The 23,716-nt window shown below is 41.0% G+C and overlaps 1 protein-coding gene across 3 annotated transcripts in view; it reads left to right on the forward strand.

The window, feature by feature from the left end:
* The window catches only part of kalrna (kalirin RhoGEF kinase a), a 218,621-nt gene that overhangs the window by 178,335 nt on the left and 16,570 nt on the right, over positions 1-23,716 (forward strand). Inside the window, exons 41-57 of one of the 3 annotated variants that reach the window (XM_050048625.1) lie at positions 7,692-7,898; positions 8,014-8,099; positions 11,510-11,656; positions 12,261-12,356; positions 14,074-14,192; positions 14,316-14,382; positions 14,702-14,805; positions 14,894-14,963; positions 15,050-15,136; positions 15,422-15,514; positions 15,939-15,989; positions 16,149-16,226; positions 16,332-16,517; positions 16,946-17,117; positions 17,749-17,966; positions 20,122-20,405; positions 22,742-22,778. In XM_050048625.1, the coding sequence (XP_049904582.1) occupies positions 7,692-7,898; positions 8,014-8,099; positions 11,510-11,656; positions 12,261-12,356; positions 14,074-14,192; positions 14,316-14,382; positions 14,702-14,805; positions 14,894-14,963; positions 15,050-15,136; positions 15,422-15,514; positions 15,939-15,989; positions 16,149-16,226; positions 16,332-16,517; positions 16,946-17,117; positions 17,749-17,966; positions 20,122-20,405; positions 22,742-22,751 (2,075 nt within the window). In that variant the 3' untranslated portion in view covers positions 22,752-22,778. The remainder of the gene's footprint in view (positions 1-7,691; positions 7,899-8,013; positions 8,100-11,509; positions 11,657-12,260; positions 12,357-14,073; positions 14,193-14,315; positions 14,383-14,701; positions 14,806-14,893; positions 14,964-15,049; positions 15,137-15,421; positions 15,515-15,938; positions 15,990-16,148; positions 16,227-16,331; positions 16,518-16,945; positions 17,118-17,748; positions 17,967-20,121; positions 20,406-22,741; positions 22,779-23,716) is intronic. The other 2 variants (XM_050048623.1, XM_050048624.1) reach the window with 2 other exon arrangements.

Below are 23,716 nucleotides of genomic sequence, written 5' to 3' on the forward strand. Positions count from 1 at the left end.
AGGACTATTTTGGTAATGTACCTGGAACCTTGTGTGTGTGTGTGTTGAGCTGAGTGTGTCTGAGTTTCAATACTCTCTTGTAAAAAGAGCCATTCATAGACAAAATGTGTGTGTAGTGTAATTACAGAATGAAGCCGAGTGTGTGTGCGTGAGAGACAGAGCAAGACAAAACTCTGTTGTGTTGTATTCAGACCGCTGGTTTAGTATCTACCAGACTGCTGGACGTCACATCTCTGTGTGTGTGTGTGTGTGTGTGTGTGTGTGTGTGTCTGTTTGTGTGCGAGTGTGTGATTAAAGATAGTGAGTGATGGGGATTTTAACAGTAGACAGTCTGTCTTTCTGTCAGCTGCTGAACAAAAGCTTCCCTGTTTGGTCTCACCTGACTTTGGCTCTGATACTGCTGTACTCTTCAGCACACATAGTACTATTCAGTGTTAACCCACTACAGTGCGAACACTGCGCTTCTTCAGTTGATTATGGCCACTGACAAATTTGATTTCTGTTTCTAAAATAAACATTTTACTGCCTATAAAACAGCCTTTTCTGTGGAGGACTGTGTGGTAGAAAGTGTTGTGTGTAGCATTGAAAGTGTCAGTTGATGTAGGAGTGCAGCTACCAGTTTCAGACAGATAAGGAAATACAGACCTGGAATCCGGATCAACAATGATAGACTGCTGTATCGTGTAGAGCGACACTGTAAGTGACATGGAATTCACAACGCCTTAAGGCTTCCTGTCACTGAGACTGACATGTCTGAATTTTTGTCACCTTTGTTCCACTACTGTAAAAACATTCCCTCCTTACCGGCGCTTTCCTTTTTGTCCTGAACTGTGGAATGTGCTCTCTGTAGATAAAGGTGCAACTGATCGTCTAGTTTGCTTGATGACAAGTGATGACTATAGAAGAATTTCAAATAAATCACATGATAATAATAATGCATTTTATTTATAAAGACCTTTCAACTCACCCAAGGTCACTTTACAAAACCAGATAAGATCAGGGATGGGTACTGATAAGATTTTATACATACCAATCCCATTATTGATTCTGCTTATCTGTCTGATTCTTTACCCTTAGTGATTTCTGAGCAATTTGCTACACATTGTCAGTGTCAACACAACCATTCAGTTATCTCTGATGAGCCTTTTCCACTGTCGCTTTTAGCCGTGCCAAGTAAAGCCATGCCATTCCGATTTGTGTTCCCATTACCAGTTAAGACACACTATGCCATGCTGAGCCGTGCCAGAGATGGACCTCCTTCAGAGTAGGTCCAAAAGCCGGGCTGCCTGCCCTCTAGCATTTAGCGGGGACGTTTTGCCACCGCAGCCAACCCCGACAACCCTGCTTCTCCCCCCTCAAACAAGCTGTGTATGTTGCGAGGCTCTCCTCACCTCTGTCTGCAGCAGACCAGAGAGAAAGGCGTTTTTAAAAGTCTTTGTGTTGAGCTCTCAGCACATCTGTAGCTTCTAACAGGAGTTTAGTTTCTCTGCGTCCTGTTTTTACTTTAGATATCTGCTTTATTTTGCAGTTCATGTTCACTATCAGCCGTATTAGAAGTTGTGTGAAGTTGCTGCTCCAAAACTTAACATTTCCTTATTTTGCTGCTTCACAATGAAAGTTTTTACATAACAAAATAAGGAGGGACTTTTATTTTTAAGACTCTATTGGAATTAAAATATGTTACTGGGTTTTCCTCAATTAAGACAAGTGTAATAATACGGCAGGGAGGAAAGTGGAAGTAGAAACAGCCACAGTGAGATGCAGCTGCAGACAACAGGCTCTTACTGCACCTCTGCAAACAGCTCACCTCCAACAGGTAAACCTCTTTTACCTGCCCTGCTGTGTGATGGAAAAACATGCTGCAAAAATAGCCCACTGCTTTTAAATGTCATCACTCAAGACGAGCCGTCATCAGTGTAAGACACACCTTCAAGAGGGTAGCCCTGTTGAAGTGCCGAGATGACAGCTTAAGCCAAACCAAGCCAGCCCATGTTTGTTGAAAAGGGGTATGAGTCTGAACACGGTACTTAAACAGAGTAGGAAGAAGGCATGCATGTAACTCAGGTGTGCAAAAGCTCCAATGTTTGACCATTTTCTTAGTCTTAGTCTTTTTGTTTTTGTTTTGCAATGTACCACTGTACTAAAAAAGGAATTGAAAAGCTTGGACGCATATGATTCCAGTGGATCGAACAATTTGGAAACTGTTCTCAACTAGAACTGGTTGTTAATTCCAATCCTTTGATTCCCATAATGAAAAACAATGATGATAATAACAAAGAACAATAAAAATTATTTTACATTGCTTAGCTGTAAAACCAACTGAACCATCACAGCAACCACTGAGCCGCCCATCTGTTGAGGAAGACTGCAAGATGTAGTTGAAAGCTTCAGAAACTGACCTTTTGTTTAGAGTATTTTTGTCACGTTTCTAGCTCATTGAATGTGATGGTCCTTTAAGAGCTGTTCCTGGTTTTAGTGGTGACTGGTCAGCTCCCAGCAGCTGCCGGCAGCACACTGGTCCTGCAGTGTCTTTTTTCTCTGAGGGAGGAGATGTTAAAACAGTGATGTCTTATCTCTCAGCTGTGTGTTTAAGTGTGTGCACTCAAGCCCGTAATGAGTTTCTGTCGTCAGCGAGCTGTCAAGGCCGCTCAATGACTGACACGGGCTCAGCTGAAAGCACACTCGCAGGTGACCAGGTGACCCATGACATGACGTAAAGGACTTGCGTATTCCCTCACTTGAGGACAAATGACTGGATTTGCTCAATAACACTTCAGGGAGTAACCACTGAAGCACTGGGCCAGAGTGACGACAGGGGGAGAGAGTGTGAGAGGGAGAAAGCAGTCATGAGGTTGTGAATCAGTAGAGATCCTGATGGGGGACAGGATGCTTGCAGTTTCTGTGTCTGGATTAATGTCTAATCCAAATCCTGTGTGAAGTAAATGAGCGACCTTCGGTACAAACCTACCCTTTACCTGATGTCTGGACAGTGTGTGTCTTGCTCAATGCTGCGGCCATATGCCCTGTAGTCTTCGCAGTATTTTCCAGATAAGTTCTGTGAAGACTCATCGTATAACTCACTGGTTGTTTAGTTTCTTTAACACTTTTTCAGATAATTGAAAGCAGGTTGTGTGACTGACTGCAACAACTCATGTTTTCACACGTGTTTGTCAGAATGCTCTTGAAGTTACAGTGACCACTTTGCAGATGAGGTAACTTTTTCATTAGAAACGAGAACATGTTTTTCGCTTTTCTTTCACCAGTGCGTTTTTGTTGGATAATAGTGATGTCAGGAACAAGTAAACAACACCACCCTGTATTTGTTTCCAGCTAAGCGCCCAGTTATTTCTCCACTTGAACAAAACAATCAGTGTCACCTTGTGTATCAGTTGCTATGAATATACACAGTATTCAAAAATAAATATAGTTTTGGCCAGTCCTTGTTTGCCTGTGGGGCAGGTTAGCAACTCTGTATTGTTGAACTCGTAGGATGAAAGTGAGTTTAAGTTGAAGTGACCTTACAAGAACAAAGGAATTAGTTGCAGTCAATTACAAATGAAAGACCAACAAAGAAATGTTGGCATTGTATGTTTCTGCAAACCACGGATATCCTCCTCAGACCCTGTGTCCTCATACGAGAACATTACATTTTTGGTTTACTTGACTTTTTACTTCATTCTGCTTAACGTAGACCTGTTGTCCTCTTTCTTGGACACTTTTTTGTGCCATCTAATGGCACCAATCCATGTAAAAACAAGATGGCAGCCATCTCTGCCAAGTCAGTCTGCAGCCGACCCCGATACAAACATGGACAAGGTCCAAAACTTGATCACATTTATGGTTTAAACTTGTTCATTTCTGATTAATAACGTTTGTAGTTTGATATGACGGCAGATTTAACCAATTTTAGCAACAGCAAAGACGCTGTTAATTAGAAAGTACATGTTTGAAGACATAAGGAATTTATCATCAGCTTGTTGAAGGACACTGAGACTTAATTATCGTCACGTATGAGGATAAAGGGAAGTGTTTTTTTTTTTTTTATACTTATCAGGACAGGATCTGATTCCAGATAGGTAGGAGAATTTAAAAATGTGAACCAAACAAAAGTTTGGGTCTCAGGAGGATATGTTACATTTGTACATTTCATTTGTATCATATCAACATTTCTAAAGTAACATAGAATATGAACTGACTTTGTCATCGGGAGGTGGAGAGGATGGTGGATGGCAGTTGTTTATTAGCGAGTCATAGCTGCATTTTAAGCCACCTGCAGGGCCAGTGCCACAAAAAGCAGTGTTTCTTTACCGAGACATTGCTGTGTTTCCTGCCTGAAATTGTGCCACAAACACTGGGTATTTTAAGCTGAAACACACAGTACATTACAGTTGTTCTCTTGCACTGCGGGTAGATCACATGGTCTGAACGGTCTTCCACCGCTGAAGTCAATTGATTTCACTCAAGCTTTGTAGATATCTTCAGTAGTGCTTTGTCCCTCTCCACTCACTCTCTGCAGTGTCGTATTTGTGTGTGTTTATCATGAGTTTGTCTCATGAGAGCGAAAGAGAAACAGAGGCACCTTCAGTAGCTCTGGGTGACCTTGGCTGTTGTTTTCTTAACAGAGGGTTTTATCTCTGCAACACTGCTGACACAGTCAGATAACTAAAACAACAGATACCACTAACATGGACTGAATAACCTGCATAATATGATGGGAAGAGGTGTGGAGTCAGGTTATCTCAGGAAATGGTCTCTGTCAGACAAAAGTACTGGAAGAATATTGACTTTGGACAATGCTTTTTAAGTGAAGCAGCATTTAATACATGAAATTACCTTTTTTCCCATTCAATTAATGAGAAATATTGTACAGTTAATATAAAATAAAGTCCAGATAAATAAAAAATGATTCAGACGCCAACAGCCGACACACTGGACTTTCTGCACATTGTGGCACTGCTGGCATTTGACCTGCTCCGGCTTACGACACTTTTAGGAAGTGAAAGTCATTTTATTGTTGATCTTAGAGGAAACTGTAACAGAAATAACTGAATATCACATGTTGTATTTGCCATCTGCAGCTCAGCAACAGACATTTGTGCACAAGTAGGAGACAGTCAGATAAAATAACAGGTCAGAGATGAGGAGGAGGGAAGGAAAGGAAGGAAGGGAACACATGAATATGGTGAGAAATGAAGGTAAACAAAAAGAGCAAAAAAAAGCTCACCACTAATAGATAGTACTGCACAGCACCTCGGGAGATATTGCCGACCTTTCATTTCCTGTTTGACACACACACACACACACACACACACACACACAAACCCCATCAGCCGCAGCCCATAGCTCCCAGCTGTGTGTGAGTGCAGCTGATCCACCACACTCCTGACACATGACTGCTGCTTCACACATCCTGGATATAACCTCAGTGAAACATATCTACATGATAACTTTTATTTCCTGCTTCTTGGTTATCTTCAAAACAAAATCTAATGCTTCTCCCTTTGCTTATCCAGTCGTGTGTTTTCATGTTACTTACATTTAACTATTTAAAGATGAACACAGCTGCTAACAAACTGAAGCAGACAAAGAAGGAATTGATGTCCAACATGGGTTCATGTGTCTGAAACGACAGCGCTGCCAGGCGAAGCGTGTGTGACATGAGAGCAGCTGCTAAACAGACTTTGTTTTTTATTAATAGAAAGACTCATCTGGATCTCTGTGTTTTTGTCACTTCCCAAGAACCAAAACATGACTCTGTGGTGCCTGAACATAATTAACAAACGCACATGTGCCTGAAAAGGGGAAAAAACAACATAACATCACAGCTAGTAGTGAAAACATGATTTTCAGATATCTCTATTTACATGTAGGCTAGTTTAAACGCTGTGATCTCTGATTATTAGTTACTTTTACCACTAATTTGTAAGGAAATGTAAGATTTTGAAAATTCAGTTATGACCATAGGCTGTATAAAATAATGGAAGTAGCCACCATGAAATCACCCATTGGTTTGTGGACTCCTGTTTTGAATGCCTTTGGCATTTTGATTGTTGCCATCTTGGATTTGTGGAGTCAGGAGCAACCCTTTTTGGATGCAAGGGTAGAGATAACCCTAACCCTAGCTGCTAACTTGGTTAGCAAGGTGCATTAACAGCCTATGGTTAACAATAATAATGCTAATGTTCACTAGCCAGAAACAGGCTTAAAACATTAAAACAAAATGTACTTTGCAGGAAGACTTAACATCTGACTCTTTAGAGGGTCATTTAGTACAACCAAATGCTAAACAAGACTTTTAGGGAGTCAAAAGTGACCATATTTGGACGTTGTGGTGGAAATAACCCTGTTGCTAGCTGCTAGCTTGGTTTGCATGGTGCATTAACTGTCTATGGTTAACTGTAATAATGCTAATGTTAGTTTCACTAGCTAAAAACAGGCTTTAAAAACATTAAAATAAAATATACTTAGAGGAAAAACAGAACATTCGACTCCTTACAGGGTCATTTAGTACAACCAAATGCTAAACAAGACTTTTTTGGATATTTGAAGTCAGCAGTGACTGTATTTAGATGTGAGGGTGGAGATAACCCTGGCACTAGCTGCTAGCTAGGTTAGCATGGTGCATTAACAGTCTATGGTTAACAGTGATAATACTAATGCTAATTTTCACTAGCCAAAAACAGGCTTAAAAACATTATAACAAAATGTAGTTAGCGGAAAAAAATAGTATCCGATTCCTTATAGGGTCAGTACAACCAAATGCTAAACAAGATTTTTTAAAGCAACCAACATGTTACAGTTAACTGTAATGACCTGAAAACACACTGAAATGGTGACAGCTATGGCTATGCCTATACTCTGTGAATCTGGGGTTAGGCCGTGGTTGTAACCCACCTGTCACTCAAAGCATCCACGTCCTTAATTATGCACAACTTTAACCCTTAATAACATTTAAACAGGTGAGTTATATAAAAATTCATCTCTGTACAGTTGTCAAGAATGTTGAAGTTAGCTACAGAGACTGAAACTGTTTTTTGTACCAGGCTGTAAACATGTTTATTTCTGCTGTATTGTCATGCATTTTAACATGGAGGTCTATGGGGATTGACTTGCTTTTGGAGTCAGCCTCAAGTGGCCATTTGCAGAACTGCAGTTTTGGCTTCATTGTTAGCCGCGGAGGTTGCTGCTGGGTTTTGATTATTCTTAAAGGAACTTCCAGATATTTTAATTTGCAGAAGGACTTGTGGAAACTTATATTCAAGATCATCAGTGAAGTTCTGACTAGTTGTAATTTTGATTAAAGAATCTGTCACTCCTCACAGTTAAAGATTTTATTGCTCTGGATATTTAAAATGATCAAAACAAAAACCTACATAGCTGGAAGTGAAGATACGACTGCCAGCTGTTATTATACACACAGAGGGTGAGCTTGTTTTGTCAAGGCCTCATTTCACACACACATACACTTATACACTCAACCTCTTCTGCGTTTCTGATTTATTGATGTAACTGACAGGGTAAAACACCTGATGGATTACAGTGATGTTGATTAATGGCGGATGATGTAGGAGTGTGTGAACTTAATGATCCTATCAGCTGATTTGGGACACTGTGGAAGCAGACTAAGTAACCGCTACCAAAGGCTGATTGGATCTTTCCAAACCGTAAACATTTTAAATGATTTCTTTCAGAAAACTATCCTGTTAGCGGCTCCGATGGAAAGACAGAGTCCGTTGCAAACCTTCAGCCGCAGCCATCGCTCAGCTCGCTGCAGTCCAGCTCGCCTGGTCCCAAACGCTCTGGAAACACTCTGAGGAAGTGGCTAACCAGTCCGGTCCGCCGCCTCAGCCACGGCAGCTCTGTGAAGAAGCTCCCCAACAACAAACAGAAGAAAACTGGTAAGACAGAACTCCTCCTGAATCCTCAAATCCAACAATGCCAGAATTTAACATAAAAATATTTGTACATCTGTCAGTGTTTGAGTAATGAACTGATCGACTGATTGATTGACAGGACCAGGAGCAGGAAGAGAGGAAAGCAGAAAGAGCATTGACCTCGGACAGCCCGACCATGCCCTGCAGGATGACATCATTGATGAGGTAAGCACATTTCAACTTTTGTGGTTTGGTTTTTTGATAAATGGTATTTCACAAACCTGCTGACGTTTCATAGCTTCACGTCTGTCTGCTTTTCAAGGACAAAATTCCAGTGTTTCAACTTGCTGAACTTTTATCGAGATGAGTTAAAGCTATTCTTAGTTACAGGAGGATATTTGTACACTATGCCGTCTTACCCAGAGTCAGCAGAATGACTGGAAACGTAAAAATGTAACATCCACCAACAAGCTGTCTGATCATCTCTGACAGGAAAACATAAATTCCCAAAAAGCTAGCCTTCTTTAAATTCAATATCACTGATTTTTCACTTTTATTTTTCCTCCTTTTTGTTTTGCAGCACTTTGATAGGTAGACAGGTCTTTTATTCTTTTAAGTGTCTCACACCCTCCCACAACTAAATCTGTGGCACTGTATTTCCAATGCTGTTATAGGTTTGTTTACATCAGCAACGTTTGTCGGCACAGCGAGACCCATATGGTCAATTATTATTCAATATGAAACACCTCACATGCTGATTTTCCATCTGCAAGACTAGATATGTGAATACACCAAATATATGTTATCAGAACAACATTAATCCTGTTAATTAAGCTTAAAGATATTTAATACGAACCCTGCTTGATAGTTGGTGCCTGTCTACAATGCATCTGTAGTTTGAAGGTAATCAATCTGCTCATGCCGGCCCTGCGTGAACGTTTCATTGAGGTGTAGAGATATTTATTGACACTATCCACATTTACGTAATACACACTAAACCCCTGAAGTTCCTCTTTCTTTCACTCTGACACACTGATACATCCACACACACAAACTTGAGATCAAATTCCTGAATTACTCTCCGATTACTGACAATAAAAAACCTCAGGAATCTGACTGATTCTGATAATTTTCATATTACTCATGTTTCCGTCGTCATATCAGAACCCTGCAGCATACATTACTGTTGAGTTCAACATCCTCTTCGACTTCACTGGAACATCAGGAAACTTTTTGTCATCTGAAACCCTCAGAATTAGGGACTGTTTCTTTCTACAGAAGTAGAGGGACGCATGCGACAGACATGCGACATTTTTTTCCTACTTGTTAGAAACAAATTAAATCAAATATTGGAGAGTAGATTTGAAAGACGAAAAATGCAATTTCAGTTTCATTCAGTGAAGTCTTGTCACTTAAGCCTGTATCGATTTAACTCAGTCTAATCCAGCTCAGTGTCTCAGAGTGTCTCAGCCGGCTCAAGTTTACACACAAGCTCCGAAAGTTTTCAACAACCTCATCAAACATGACCAGGACCACAAAGAGCTATTTATCTGTTATTCATCACCACTTCACCAAACTACACAGAAGGCAGCATGACTCAGCATCTTTATGCTCTATTACTAACTTCAGAATTGTTTAAAGGAAATCTGAAGTTTCACGAACATCTTCTGTGATTTTTTTTTTTTTTTTTTTAAACAAGAATGGGATGGCACCCAAAAATATGAAATAAATAAATAAAAATAAATTACTGAGGGAGGAAATATTAAAAAGCCTTTATTGTAGTGGCTCATTAAAAGAGGCAGAGGCCTTTTGTAACACCTCCGTCCTCGTAAATATATATTTTTATCTCATGTGTTTGAGTGCCGGGATTGCCTTCCTGTTTATCCTGTGTTTTCCCAGTTTTCCAAGAGCGACCGACACATTTTGATTTTTCATTTACAGAGCAACTATTCAACCTTTCATTCCGCCATGTTAGTCATAAAAGCAGAGCAGTTTGTCCTGTCAGCTGTTTAAAGTGCCATTATGTCCGACTAATGCCTACCATACACCAGAACACTATTAAAAGACTTTCAAAAGACTTAACCGTCTCATATCTGAAGACAGTGTGAGTTTTGAGTCACACACTATAAGATTTTGCAACTGGGGATTTTACAGTTTCACTATCTGCAACACTACAACTAGTTTCCTTTTGAGATGATTTCCCAGCCTGCTCCTGATGGAAAATTTTACGCTTCCACATCCGCAAAAAACACATTACTCTAGAAACACAAGAGAAAAGGCGTCATATGTCGATTCGCCATCAGTATCATCCATAAAGATAAAACTAGCTGTAGCGACAGGGAGACAAAGACAGACATGGCCGCCCAGAGAGGAGCGTCTTTGTAGTCACTGCTCAACAGGTGAGGTAGAAACAGAAAAGCACTTCCTTCTCCACTGTGAAAAGTTCTCCTCAATCAGAGATGGTCATTTTTGGAGGAATAACCATGAAAACACCAAACTTCCTGATATTAACCCTGCAACAGAAACTGGCAGTGCGCCTGGGTGAAGTGACAACAGCTCATTTGGCAGCTAAATATGTGGATTAAATATGAGGGACTAACGACTAATATGTACTAATTTGTAAAAAAAAAAAAAAAAAGCAGTGTACTACATGTATTATATTGTATAGTAATCAAAAATGGACTGCAGCAGTACAATATAGAGCTGGACGCGTCACCTGTATATTAGATATGTAAATGTATGAATGCATGTAACATGTAAAATGTGATTACTTTTTATTTTTACTCATACTTATTTTTATTAATTTTTTTTTATTATTTATTCATTTATATAATTTTATTTATATTTTATTTATTATTATCTATATTCATTATTTTAGAATTTATATTTTTATTTATAATATTTATTATAATATAAATTAATTATAATTTTTAATTTTATTTTTTTTCTGAAATGCTTTTGCTAATAAAACTATTTAAATTGAATTTAATTAAACTGTATCTGCGTACAAACTTAACATTTTTGATTTTGTCGGCTCAACTTGCTACCAGCCTCCGTTGGTTATCTGCGCTCTTCTAGTGGGAGGACACTGTGAGAATGAGAGGTTTCAAAAATTAAGATCAGATACACCCAGAGTTCAACACTGACTTTTCTTCGCTCCACGACTCCACCAGTTTCTCCTCCTTTTCCACAGTAAAAGACAACCGAGGCTTATTCATGATCTTGCTCCTCCCCAGAGTCCCTCCATGTTTACTGTCGACCTGGTTTGCTGCTTCCTGTTTGGTGTTGGAGGGAGCACTGCTATTGGTCGTTGAGTTTCCACGTCATTGAACTTCAGTAGTTGCATAAGTCATGACTTGAAACTAAAGATAACAAACCATGTTTGATTTTATCGCAACGTGGAGATGAGATAGAGTTTTATCACCATCTTATACCAAACAATCAAGACCACAGGAGCTTGAACCAACTTATGTAAAACTCAGATGTTTTATTTTGACACGATAGTAAAATCAACTGAAAAGTCATTTGGTGAAAGGCCTGCATCAATCATTTATCCTGCAGCCTAACCAAGACTCTGACAGGCTGATATCTAATGCTTTCTAATGGTGTCTGAATTCTGTCTGTGTGTCCCACAGAGATTCATCAGTAAGGATGGTAACCTCCTGTCTAAGCCACCCTCTGGGATGCAGAGTGGCGGTGAGGAGGAGCAGGACGAGGAGGCCCACACCCCTCTGCCTCCGCCCATGGAGATCATCAAGGACCCCTCAGCTCAGGACGACAAGGTGAGAGGACAAAGGCTTCACCGCCGCCTTTCTCCTCATGTTGCTCATTTAGAAAGTGAAACTGATCTTCAGCGCCAGATAGATGAACATGTGACTGATAACTGTTTGAAAAATGTATTTATCTGTCCACTAACATCTGTCAATCCTCCAGCAGCTTTTGCTTTTATACGCTTCCTACTGTTGAACCTCAGTTTCACCATTTTGTTTAATTCTTTTTGTTTGATTTGACATTTAACATTTAATTTGTTGTAGCTCCTTCAGTGTGTAGCTGAGCTCTAATGTGCTGCAGTGCTCTGCTCACTAACAGCTTCTCTCTTTCACTGCCGGTTGTTCCTTGTATCGTCATGCTGCAACTCTTCTTTCGTCCATTCTTCCATTCTTTTGTTCTTTCTTATGCTGGTTCTTTCTTTCATCTGTTTCTTCTTTTCTTGCTTTTGATGGTTCTTTATTTCGTTTGTTCTTTCTTTCTCTTGTTTGTTCGTTTTGTCTTTCTCACATTCTCTCTTTCTTTTTCGTTTTGTCTTTCTTCCACTTCCTGCCTTGTCCCCCTCACTTCCGACCTCTCTAACATGCTGTTGCTTCTGGTCCTCCCCTCCTCTCTCAGTCTTCATCCTTGCTAACGTCTCTGCAGTCGTCCTCTGAGGTGCCCAGCGCCGCAGAGCTGGTTAGCGCCATAGAAAAACTGGTTAAAACCAAGATGGTGAGTGTGTGACTGTGTGTATGTTCGCTTCGTACACAAGTGCGTATAACCAATAGATGTTTTTTAACGTGGGCACAAACCAAACAAAAACATGATGTGCATATCAGTCCTCTTCAGAGTGAGGCATCATGGCCAAAACCTGTCTCCATGAAGCTGACGCATCATGTATGGATCGTTTGTGCTCATGTCACCAAATTATTACAGTAGTGAATGTGTGTAGTGCCAACAGTCCTGCATGTACAGTGTTCTGTACTTGTGTTTTGTGTTGTATTTGTGTCTACATTTACCTTTTACAGTCAGTTTGTGGAGTCGTAGTGCCCTGATTGTGTTTTATGTTCATATGTATGCATACATGCAGGGTTTTAGCAAAAGAGCAATACAAAGGTATAAATGCACCTGTTTATATTAGCACATAAAGAGTAGTATATGTTTAGGATGTGTAATAATATATGTCGGGCCTGGCACAAAGCCCTGCTGGACTCCACCAGTAGGAGAAAGAAACATTATTTTTCATAAGAGCTGAAGTAGTTTCTATTGCATCTCATGCACCAACACAGTGTCTGAACCACCTGAGTAAAAGTTTGTGATCTACTGTAAGAAATGATGTCATTGGATCTGTCACCATCTCAGCAGATTTGTCTGAAAAAGTCAGGTGAACCAATCAGTCGCTCTCGATGAGATTCGGTGCTGATGTAGAACTTTTCTCCTTAATGATTTGTAATTTGAAAAAGTGGGAGTTTTCAAAAATAAGCACAGTGGGTGTTTCTCAATGTCAAGGAAGGATCCTTAAACGGCTGAATTTCGAGGATGCTACGTCATCAAATCCTACTTAAGGATTGTTCCAGTGTCAAGGATACTTCAAATTCCACCAGGGACCGAGTCCATCATTCAGAGAATTTTCAAGGATGCATGTGTGTAGGTGTATCCTCAGCAGGTATAAAGTACCCACAATTCTTTGATTTGCTGGAATTGAAGGTGGGGCCTCCTTAATGAAAGCTGCGCCAGCGGAGCTCGGAAGGATATAGATAAATACGTCACTTATTTAGATTCATATCTCCAGGTGTTTTTATCATATAAACATGAAAAACTGACAGAAACCTCATAATTTACACTATCCAATGTGTCCACTGCCGAATATTGAGATTTTAAAAAAAATACTGTGATTAAGATAAAACATAAACACTTTAGAATTAATGAGTTTCATTTAGCCTACCTGTTTATTTGTTTTTAAATATGATCCAGAAATATATTCTAACTTAAAGTCACATGACTCAAATTGTACAACAACATTAGAGCGTGCCTAAATTATCACAGTACCCCGAAACCCCCTCAGTCTGCTGAGAGTTAATGATGCACACCTGCAGACACTCCTACCTTGGAAAGATCCTTGACTTTGAGAAACACCAAGGCTGTTCCTGGTGGCTACTAAAGACCGAGCTGGTGCTGCCCCCTGCTGTCTGGAGAAAAACTTATTACTCTGATGTTGGTGTTTTGTTTTACACTTGGGTTTTTGCTTACTGAACGCCCTAAAGATAAAGTGTGTTGTTGTTTATACTGCAAAACGCCCTGAGGCAAATCTATGATTCTGGTCTATATAAATGAAATAGACTTATGTATAGTGTCATTGTGGTAGTGTAGCTGCTTTTCTGAATCTATAACAAACAATTGTGAGAAAAAAAAAGACTCTAAACAATGATCTCCTCTCTTCTCTCCTCAGACTCTGGAACCAGGAGCATACCCTGGCTTCTCCTCTCTATCTCCACCAGAGCAAACCACGCCCGTCCAGCCACGAAACCCTGAACTGGAGCAGAGGGCCAAAGCTATGAGAGGACGGATGTGAGTTTCTGCCACTACTGTCACTGCTACAGCTGATTCTAATTCAACAACTAGTACTTCTACTGCTTGACAGTGATAACATTTCCTCAGCTGATGTTACAGCACGCTCTTTGTTCTGCCCAGGTTTGTCCTGAACGAGCTGATTCAGACAGAGAAGGACTACGTCAAAGACCTGGGCATCGTGGTGGAGGTGAGACACCCATCTGTGCTTTTCTGTATTCTGCGATCCTATGTCTAATTTTACCATATGAAATGTCTGTAGTGTCATTTTATTATGGTCAGTTCTTTAAACTCAGCATCTTTCACTCTGTTGTTAAGCGCAGAACCTTCGAATGTAACTTTGATACCAAAAGGCTGACAGACACTCTGGGTGCTCAGTAACATCTCTGCACATCAGTCTCAGCCAGATGTAAAATACCCCTTGAACGTTCTGGTGTTAATTTATCTTCACTAACTGAAGAGAAGTGAGCAGAGCATCCTCAACATGCTGACCCTCTATGACCTTGCAGGGCTTCATGAAGAAGATAGAGGAGAAGGGCATCCCTGATGACATGAAAGGAAAAGACAAAATCGTCTTCGGGAACATCCACCAGATCTACGACTGGCACAGAGAGTAAGTTCAGCGCTGGTGTCCAAAGGCTGGACCTGGACCCAGAGAGGCGTATTTTACTAACTCATAACATCCCACTTCTGTCTCTCAGTTTCTTTGTAGGAGAGCTGGAGAAATGTCTGGACGACCACGAACACCTCCCTGAGCTCTTCATCAAACATGTGAGTGGAACACTGTGTCGTAATTATGATGATTCTGACTTTTGTGCTTTTACAGTGTATTTAACCTGGGTGTCTGTGTTTTACAGGAGAGAAGACTCCACATGTACGTGGTTTACTGTCAGAATAAGCCGAAGTCAGAGTACATTGTAGCAGAATATGACACGTATTTTGAGGTAAGTGGTGTTTTGACTCTTTGTGTTAATGTGTTAGTAATTCTGCTCTTCTTTTTTGTCTTTGGAAAACAACAGAAACTCAACCTAATCTCCTCTGAGACTCCCAGCTCTCTAATTATATTACATTATTGTAACTGCAGCTCTTTTATTGCATTAATGAAAGATTTTAAATGCCTGCCATGTTATATTAGCTGGTGTATTGGATATTTTACTGACCAAATATTTAAAGAGAAATATGATTAAGACAGATGGATGTAAAATATGTTGTTGGTGTTTGTCTCACAGGGGATCCAGCAGGACATCCAGTCCAGGTTGAGCATCAGTGACTTTCTCATCAAACCAATCCAGAGAATCACCAAATACCAGCTGCTACTGAAGGTAGCATACACACTGATTCCCTTATTCATATACATTATTAAGATGTTGGTGAAGATTCTCAGTCATCCAGGTGATGGTAATCTTAAGTGCTATATCGTAGGCAGCTGGACTTACTTGAGTTTCTTGAAGACGTTTCACCTCTCATCCAAGAGGCCTCTGAACTGAAGAAGCCTCTTGGATGAAACGTCTTCAAGAAACGTCCAGTTGCCTACGATATAACACTCAAGATTATATTAAGAGACAAATAACTCCTTTAAGTTTTACCAGCAACTGAAACATTTTCCACATTTTCCGTAGAATTGGAAGGAGACCGTTAAGTGAAAAACAAAACAACAACACAGAAATTAACTTGAAATAATTGAAGGGAAACCTGTGTGCAACATTCGGGATACAGTGTTTAAGTTGTGGTCGTGTTTCTCCTCAGGACTTCCTGAAGTACAGCTCAAAGGCAGGCATGGACTGTGAACAGATTGAGGTAAAAACACAAATTTAAAGTGCTGAATTATCACAGTTTACACAACACAGCATTTACAGCCTGGCCTCAATCCAGAACTTCAGTGTTTTGTGTTAAAGCTGTTACATATTTATGTTGGTGTACGTCTGTTAATGCTCCGTCTCTGTCTGGTTCCTTCAGAAAGCCGTGGATTTGATGTCTCAGGTCCCTAAACTGTGTAATGACATGATGAATTTAGGTCGGCTGCAGGGATACGAGGTACGTTCACTTCCTGTTCTGCATTTCAGTAAACCCTCTGGTATTAACAAAGAAAAACTGACCGGTGAGCATTGAGTTTATTGTGCTAATGAATCTTCTCTGCAGGGTAAACTGACCTGTCAGGGCAAACTGCTGCAGCAGGAAACCTTCTTTGTGACAGAGCAGGACGCCGGCGTCCTGTCGCGCTCCAAAGAACGACGAGTTTTCCTCTTTGAGCAGATCGTCATCTTCAGCGAGCTGCTCAGGAAAGGATCGTCCACGCCGGGATACCAGTTCAAGAAGAGCATCAAGGTAAACAGAGGACGGGGCTCTTTTTCTGAGGGATAAGATTTAGGATGCACATTTCAAAGAGTAATTTAAAGGAATACTTGACCCCCAAAATGACCATTCTTATAACAATTAGTCGTGCCGCTAAAACCTTACTATTTAAAACTGAACTGAATATGAAACTTGTCCGTGCTTTCTTCAAAACCAGACTCCACTAGTAAGGTTTTGTAACAAAGTATGTGTGTTTGAGACGTACTGAGAATACAACTGGATAAATAAGACTTTGGGTATACTGCATGAGTTGTGTGAGAGTTTGTAAACAAACGTTTTGATATAGTTTTGCTACTGTTTAGTTTGCTCCCCAGTTAACCAATAAATCTATGATTCCACAAAGACATCTGTAAAAATATAATCACTAAAACGTATTTGCCTTTGCCCATGTTTCCGTGCAGGTATCCTACCTCGGTCTGGAGGACAGCGCGGATAACGATCCCTGTAAGTTCGTCTTGTCGTGCCGAGGCTCGTCGGAACGTTTCACCCTGCAGGCTGCCAACGTCGACATCAAGCAGGTCTGGGTCCGACACATCCAGGACGTCCTGGATGCTCAGAGCAACTTCCTGTCTGGTGAGAAAAAGTCCTCCTCCTTACTTCTAACTGTTTCAAGGAGCTCTCTTAAGGGCTTTGAATAGATGCTTTGAATAACTTTTATCTTTACCAGGATCTAGTTTTAACTGTCAGGGAAAATTCTTTGAAAACCTGTTCTGATAATTTTCTCAGAATTACGTCACAAGGAGCAACTCTTTGTACTATAAAGCTTTGTACGGCCCCTGAAATCAGATATTTAGAGCTACATTATCGAGCAATCAATCATCACATGAAAACAAAATGAAACACGGATGCAGTGAAAAGGGTTTTTTATTTTCTATGGTCGTTACTTGCATAAGTAGCTGACCTTTTAGATGTTGAGATTTCCTGTTTAAAGAAAAATTTTCTCCAAATGAAGCTGAATCCCACATGATCATGATGTAGCTTTGAGGTTACAAGAAAGGCGGTGTTAACTGGGACCTGTTTTGAGTTTCTGTAAGTATATTGTACTGAAAAGAAAACACCAGCTGCCCGCAAGAAAGACAAATACATTTAACGTAAAGCACGTATCGAATGGGCTGAAACGTTAAAATGTTCTTACACTATCCAAAACTCATTTCATTCATTCTCTCAAGACGAATATAAACGTTGCATCTGTGTGTGTTTGAAGCTCTCCAGTCTCCCATTGAGTACCAGAAGGAGAAGGGCGGAGCAGGCAGCAGCTCCTCACTGACCAGGAACCGCTCGTCCTCGGGGAACCGGCCCACCATGTCGTCACACAGCCGTCCGTCCTCTGCAGTCGGGCTTGGCGAGAAGGAGACGGAAAGAGGGAGGACCCAGATGAAAGTGTCTACCTCCAATGGCGGTTCGACGTGTTTCGACTCCAGGGTGAGTTCCTTCAAACGGCCTTGACGCGCGTGTATATTTGAGATTTTTCACAAGTCAGAATGATGTTTCATAATTTAACGGCAAGTTTTTCAGGGTCTACTTTAAGACACACAGCTCCTCTTGTATTGTCTAGATGTAGCTGTTTACCATAGACCGTAGACTGCAGCAGACAGCTGGTGAACTAGGACATCAAGCACACTTTTTCCCCTTCATGTTGTTTGTGAGTCTGTTCCCTAAAAGCCAAGGTTAAAATCTGGGCTACTGCAGGTGTAGCAGCATACGGTGTGGCTTTATATATATACATACACATACCACACTGTTCTCTTTGTGGCCTAGTTTGACTGAAAACCTTTAGCTGTCTGCAGGAGGCGGGACAGGTCTGCTCACCTCGTGATTTACAGCCTGCCAAGAACCTTGACCCTCGTCAGGGGAGAAATGTTCCCAAAAGCAGGAGGGACTACTGTAGTCACGAGTGAGAGTAACACTCAAGTAAAATAGAGCAGCAGACGACATTCTTCAGGCTATATAGTGTGATAAATGTGTAGATTGTTTGATACCACTTGCTGTGGTTTTGAGTTATGTTCTGCTGAACCTTTTACTTCCCCAAATACAGAGGTGATGAAAATTGTTATCAACCAGGTATGTGGATTATCCAGAAAAAACAGGAACCAAGGTCCTCGACTTGAAATATAATTTTTAAATTCCATTCAGTTCCACTGTATTGGTGCAGAGGCAGGAATCTCAAAATGTACCCAATGTGTAATGATTTATTTGTATTTTTTGTTTTTTCTGTAGTTCAGTCAGGACCACTTTAGTGAAAGAAAACTTTATTTCCATTTGCAGTCGTATATTTGGCGGAATGGCTCTGTTCTGGGGCCTCTCTGCCTTTCCTTGGGTCCTCACAGTAAGCCTGTGATGGAGAGCGCACACCCCTCTGCCCTTCCGTGCTCATTTAAGGAATGCCTGAGGCAGAGAGCACCCCCCACCCCTCTGCCCTTCCATGTGCCTACATGGAAAGTCTAAGGCAGCAGCAAAACTGCTCAATCTGAAACCCAAACAGAACACAGATAACATGAACAATAAGCAGTTATGCAGTGTTATTATCCAGCTTGGCGTTCACTTCTACAGATTGAGCATAGCGTTAGTTCAGGCAGACACAATGTCATATTCAGCTCACATCCCAGCTACATCAGCTGATCTCAAGCAGCCCAATCAACTGATGGAGCAGCTTATTGATGGAAGGGAGTCAGCCGATAGATCACATGATTCCTTTCTATGCAACCAATTGGAGAATCTCATTCAAGGCGCCCTATTTAAACTGCTCTGGCCTGCCTACTGTTGCTGCTTCCTCTGCAAGCCGCTTTACAACCTGTTGTGTCTGACTTATCAATGTCATTTGTTTGTCATTGAAGCTCTGTTCTGTTCCTGGAGGGTCTTTGCTGCTGCTGTTCTTGCCTTAGGCTTTCCATGTAGGCGCATGGAAGGGCAGGGAGGTGTACTCTCTCCACCTTCGGCTTTCTGTGTAGGCCCGAGGAAAGGCAGAGGGGCCCCAGAACAGAGCCTACCGCCAAATATAATACTGCAAATGGAAATAAAGTTTTCTTTGACTAAAGTGGTCCTGACTGAAGGTCTGTGGCACTGCAGGTGGGACATTGAGTGAGGCTACAGAATGGTGACTGCAGACAGAGTGGCTGCATCAGAGCCAAAGAAGTGCATATTTAAATTGATTTTATAATATCGTGATGACGATGATGACCTCATCACCGCAGTAGCATCGCATGACCCACGAGAAACTGGGTGCTGAAGATGTTTTTCAGCTGTCCAAATTACATTTAGCATTGTACTGGGGTGGAGGCAAAAAATTCCGGACTGAATCCTGACACTCTAATTTTATATTGTTCTTCCTCCTCCTCCTCCTCGGTCCTGACCTTCCTCTGTTCCTCCTCAGGTTTGGATCGGCTTTAATGGCGTCACAGCCAGCAGAACTGTTATCCCGCTCACATAGCCTCACCTTAACCTTGTCCTCAATTCTCCTCATCCTCTCCTTGTTTGTCATTTCCATCTTTTCTTTGGTCTCGCCCTCTTTGTGTTTTTCTCCTCTTGTCTTCTCCTCTGTTCTCTATTTTTCGCCATCCTTCCCTCTCCTCCTTCTCAGGATGGTGACGGCGGCTGTAACGGCGTCTCCTCTACCATGCTGGTCTCTCAGGACTACTCGGCGCTCAAGGAGAACGAGATCTGCGTCAGTCAGGGGGAGACGGTGCAAATCCTGGCCACCAATCAGCAGAACATGTACCTTGTTTACCGGCCAGCCAACAGCCAGTCGCCCGCCGCGGAGGGCTGGGTGCCGGGACACATCTTGGGCCCGATCACAAAGTCCATAAAAGACTCTTCTTCTACTTCCTCCTTCTCGGCGGCGGTGGCGGACGCCAACAACATCAAGTAAGTGCCCCCCACCCACCCAGCACTTCTTTACCTGCAGACAGACGCACTTCTGGTTGGGCTTCAGACCGCGCACTCGGATTGGATGAGAGATTTGAGGTGACAAACTGTCTGGCCGTTTTTTTTTTTGTTCTTTTCAATCAGCTCCCCGGTCCTTAACTACTCACTGCCTCTGCCCTCACCTCCTAACTCCTCCCTCCCTCATATCCTTCCCTTCCTCCTCCTCCTCCCTTTAAGAACGAACTCTTGGACCTCAAAGGAGATTTTTTGTTTTTGTATTTTAACTCCCGACATTCTCTTGTTGCTCCTCGGGAGTAAAAGGTACTCTTACTGTCCGTCAAGCTGCTGCAGTGACAGTTTTATTTCTGAGCCATTGTCACTTGGCTCTGTGGCAACTACATGAAAAAGGATTTCAGGCTTGTAACCGAACTTAAACACACACTCACACACACACTGATAATTTTCCATGTAATTGAGTACTGAGGATTTATCCCCCAGAAATAGACTGGATAGAAAATCTTGTAACTTGTAGCTGACTCTGGAAACCAGAGCAAGAAACCCGTTGACATGTGGAGCTAAAACCGGACTCTTATTTCAGTTCCTAACACCCTGCTTTTTCTTTTTTTTTTTGTACATTTTTTTTTTTGTTTTTACTGTTTTGGAAAGAAAAACAAAACTCACCTGGGGCATTCAGGTGGACTCAGCCCCGTTCTCCGCAGAGGAGAAGATTTATTTTGTTGTCTGTGGCAATCTATACACACATTTGTGTTTATTCCTCTTGTTGTTGTTGTTGTTTTTCTGCCTTGTTAATTATTATTTTATTTTACGGACAAAGTTGGATTTTGTTTCCTCCTTCATGTTGATTTTGTTTATTATGTCGGCAGTTCACTGTACAAAGTTAATTTTTTTCAACTGAGGCTCTAGAACATTCCTGTTTAAAAAAAAAAAAAATCCCTTTTGCACTATTTAAGATGAGAAAAAAATATGAATGAAGTCAGGCTGTGCAATATGTTGCGTTTAATGGCAACGGTCAGCATTGTACTGTTGGTAGTCTAATAATAATGATTTTAAATGTATTTTAAATATGTAAAATAAACCTTTTGGACTTGAGCATGATTAGCAAAGCGACGTGAAGGTGAAGTTGTTTTGTTCTGCGTTAGGCTGAAGGTGATTGTAGTTTTTAATATTTGTAAATAAACTACAACAGCAAACGTTAAACTGAGCGGTCTGCCTGCTTCTGTGTGCACTGTCATAATGTCAGAGAGATTTAGAAGTGAAGGGACTCAAGGTGTTGAAGGTGCTTAGAAGGAAACAGCCAAGTCGCTAGAGGAAAATGTTGGCATTGTACCTTTATGCAAACCATGAGTATGTTACATTTGTGCGTTTCATACGTATCATATTAAGGTTTCTAAAGTGACTGTTGTCCTCATTCATGGATACTTTTATGTCCCATCTAGTGGTAGTAAGAGCACAATACACTAATCTATGTAAAAACAAGATGGCAGCCATCTCTGCCAAGTCAGTCTGCAGCCGATCCCAAAACAAAAGTGGACAAGGTCCAAAACCTGATCACGTTATGGCTGAAACTTGTTTATTTTGCTGATGTCCTGTTTGATGACATTGGGACTTTTTTATCATCTCGTTTGAAGAAATTGGGACTTTATTATCATTGACAATGTTTACGTTTTATACTTATCGGGTCCTACTTTTTAGTCAACAAACGTGGGTGTTTTTTAGTAACTCATCACTGCTCTGTAGTGCCACAGAAAGTGTTTTATTATTGAGACATTGCCTCATATTCTGTGGGAACAGAGCCACGAAAAGAGGTTGTTTTTTACCGAGACATTGCAGCGGGGATTATCCCACCAAAACCAGGTATCTTAAGCCAAAACACGGTCCTTGCCTAACCATAACCAAGTGGTTTTTGTGCCTAAATCTAACCACACATTAACCCCAACATTGTTGAAGTTTCTACATATGCACTAAAAAATACGTACAAATTAATCTGTGGTTTGCATAAATGTACAATGCCAACAATTATGCTGGTGATTTGGTTAAAGGAAGATGATGACACACACTCACTGATTCAGTAATTATATGGTTATATTTATAAGGTTATGCCATCACTGTAAAGGAGCCCCTTCAGGAAGTTAGACTTCAAGTGAACAGATAACACAGGGTTTTATTTATTAAGAATTTAAAGTGTACCAGCACTGAAGGTTTTTCAGTTACAGGTATAAATTTTTTGTCTGCAACTTTTTCCTGTTTGTTTAATTTCAACTTTATGTATTTGTTGTTACTGTAGTGACATTTCTTTTTACCTTTTTTTGTTTCAGTTTTTACTAACCTCGACGGTTTGACACTCCACAGAAGGTACACACTTGAAATATGAATTTAAAAGTTTTAAAATGGTGAGAAATGCAGGTTTGATGGTCGTGTTAACCGCTATAATCTTCTTAATGTTTATGAACTGACAGAAATTGTGAAAGCAATGAAGCTGAAAAACTGCTTCCAAGTTTATCTGCTGACCTGGCAAAGTGGCAAAGAATTGGTTAATAAGATAAGACAGGACACTTAGGAAAAGCATTTATTATGAACTGTGGAGGATTCTTTTTATCCAACACTCTCCAGCTGACAGAAAGGAATTTTCACCACCACTCTCTTCACTGCTTATGTACAAGAGTAAATGAATGGATGAATTAACATATATTATTTAGGAGTCTACACAAGTGTGCTGCAGTTGTGGTTCATGAAAATGTCACCAGGTTCCAGTGTTGTCTCTGTACGGTCTGTTTCTGTCTCTTTCATGTCTCTCTGTTCACTCTCTCCTCCAGTCTAACTTTATTTCTGTCTCAATAAAGTCAGACCAGTGTCCATCTGTCACTCTGTCCTCCCTCTCCTGTCTCTAAATGGACCAGAAGAGTCTGGCTGCAGCTTCAGGCAACAGCGACGCTGTCAGGACCCTCTGCCACATCACACAAACACAGACAGACACACTGACAGAGATAGTAGGAGCAACAGCTTCTATTGAGACACAGAAAATTCATGTTATGTGATTCAGTAAATCATACATGATAGCTCTGTTTAAGTGAAGTGGAGGCATTTCTCTGCAACTTGCTTTCCCCCAGCGTTGGATCCACTTTGACTCTAACACGTGATATAATGCACCATTAGTTCTTATTTTCATGAAAGCCCATTTCTGCTTCTGGGGGAAAAAAAAGACCAGTAAGTTCAGGGTCAGACACCATACCGACATCAGAACTAGTGGTGACACGGCTGACTGTTGCTCAGCCTCATGTCGGTTGTGTCTC

This window comes from Epinephelus moara, chromosome 7, assembly GCF_006386435.1.
Source record: "Epinephelus moara isolate mb chromosome 7, YSFRI_EMoa_1.0, whole genome shotgun sequence".
Classification (NCBI taxonomy): Eukaryota; Metazoa; Chordata; class Actinopteri; order Perciformes; family Serranidae; genus Epinephelus; species Epinephelus moara.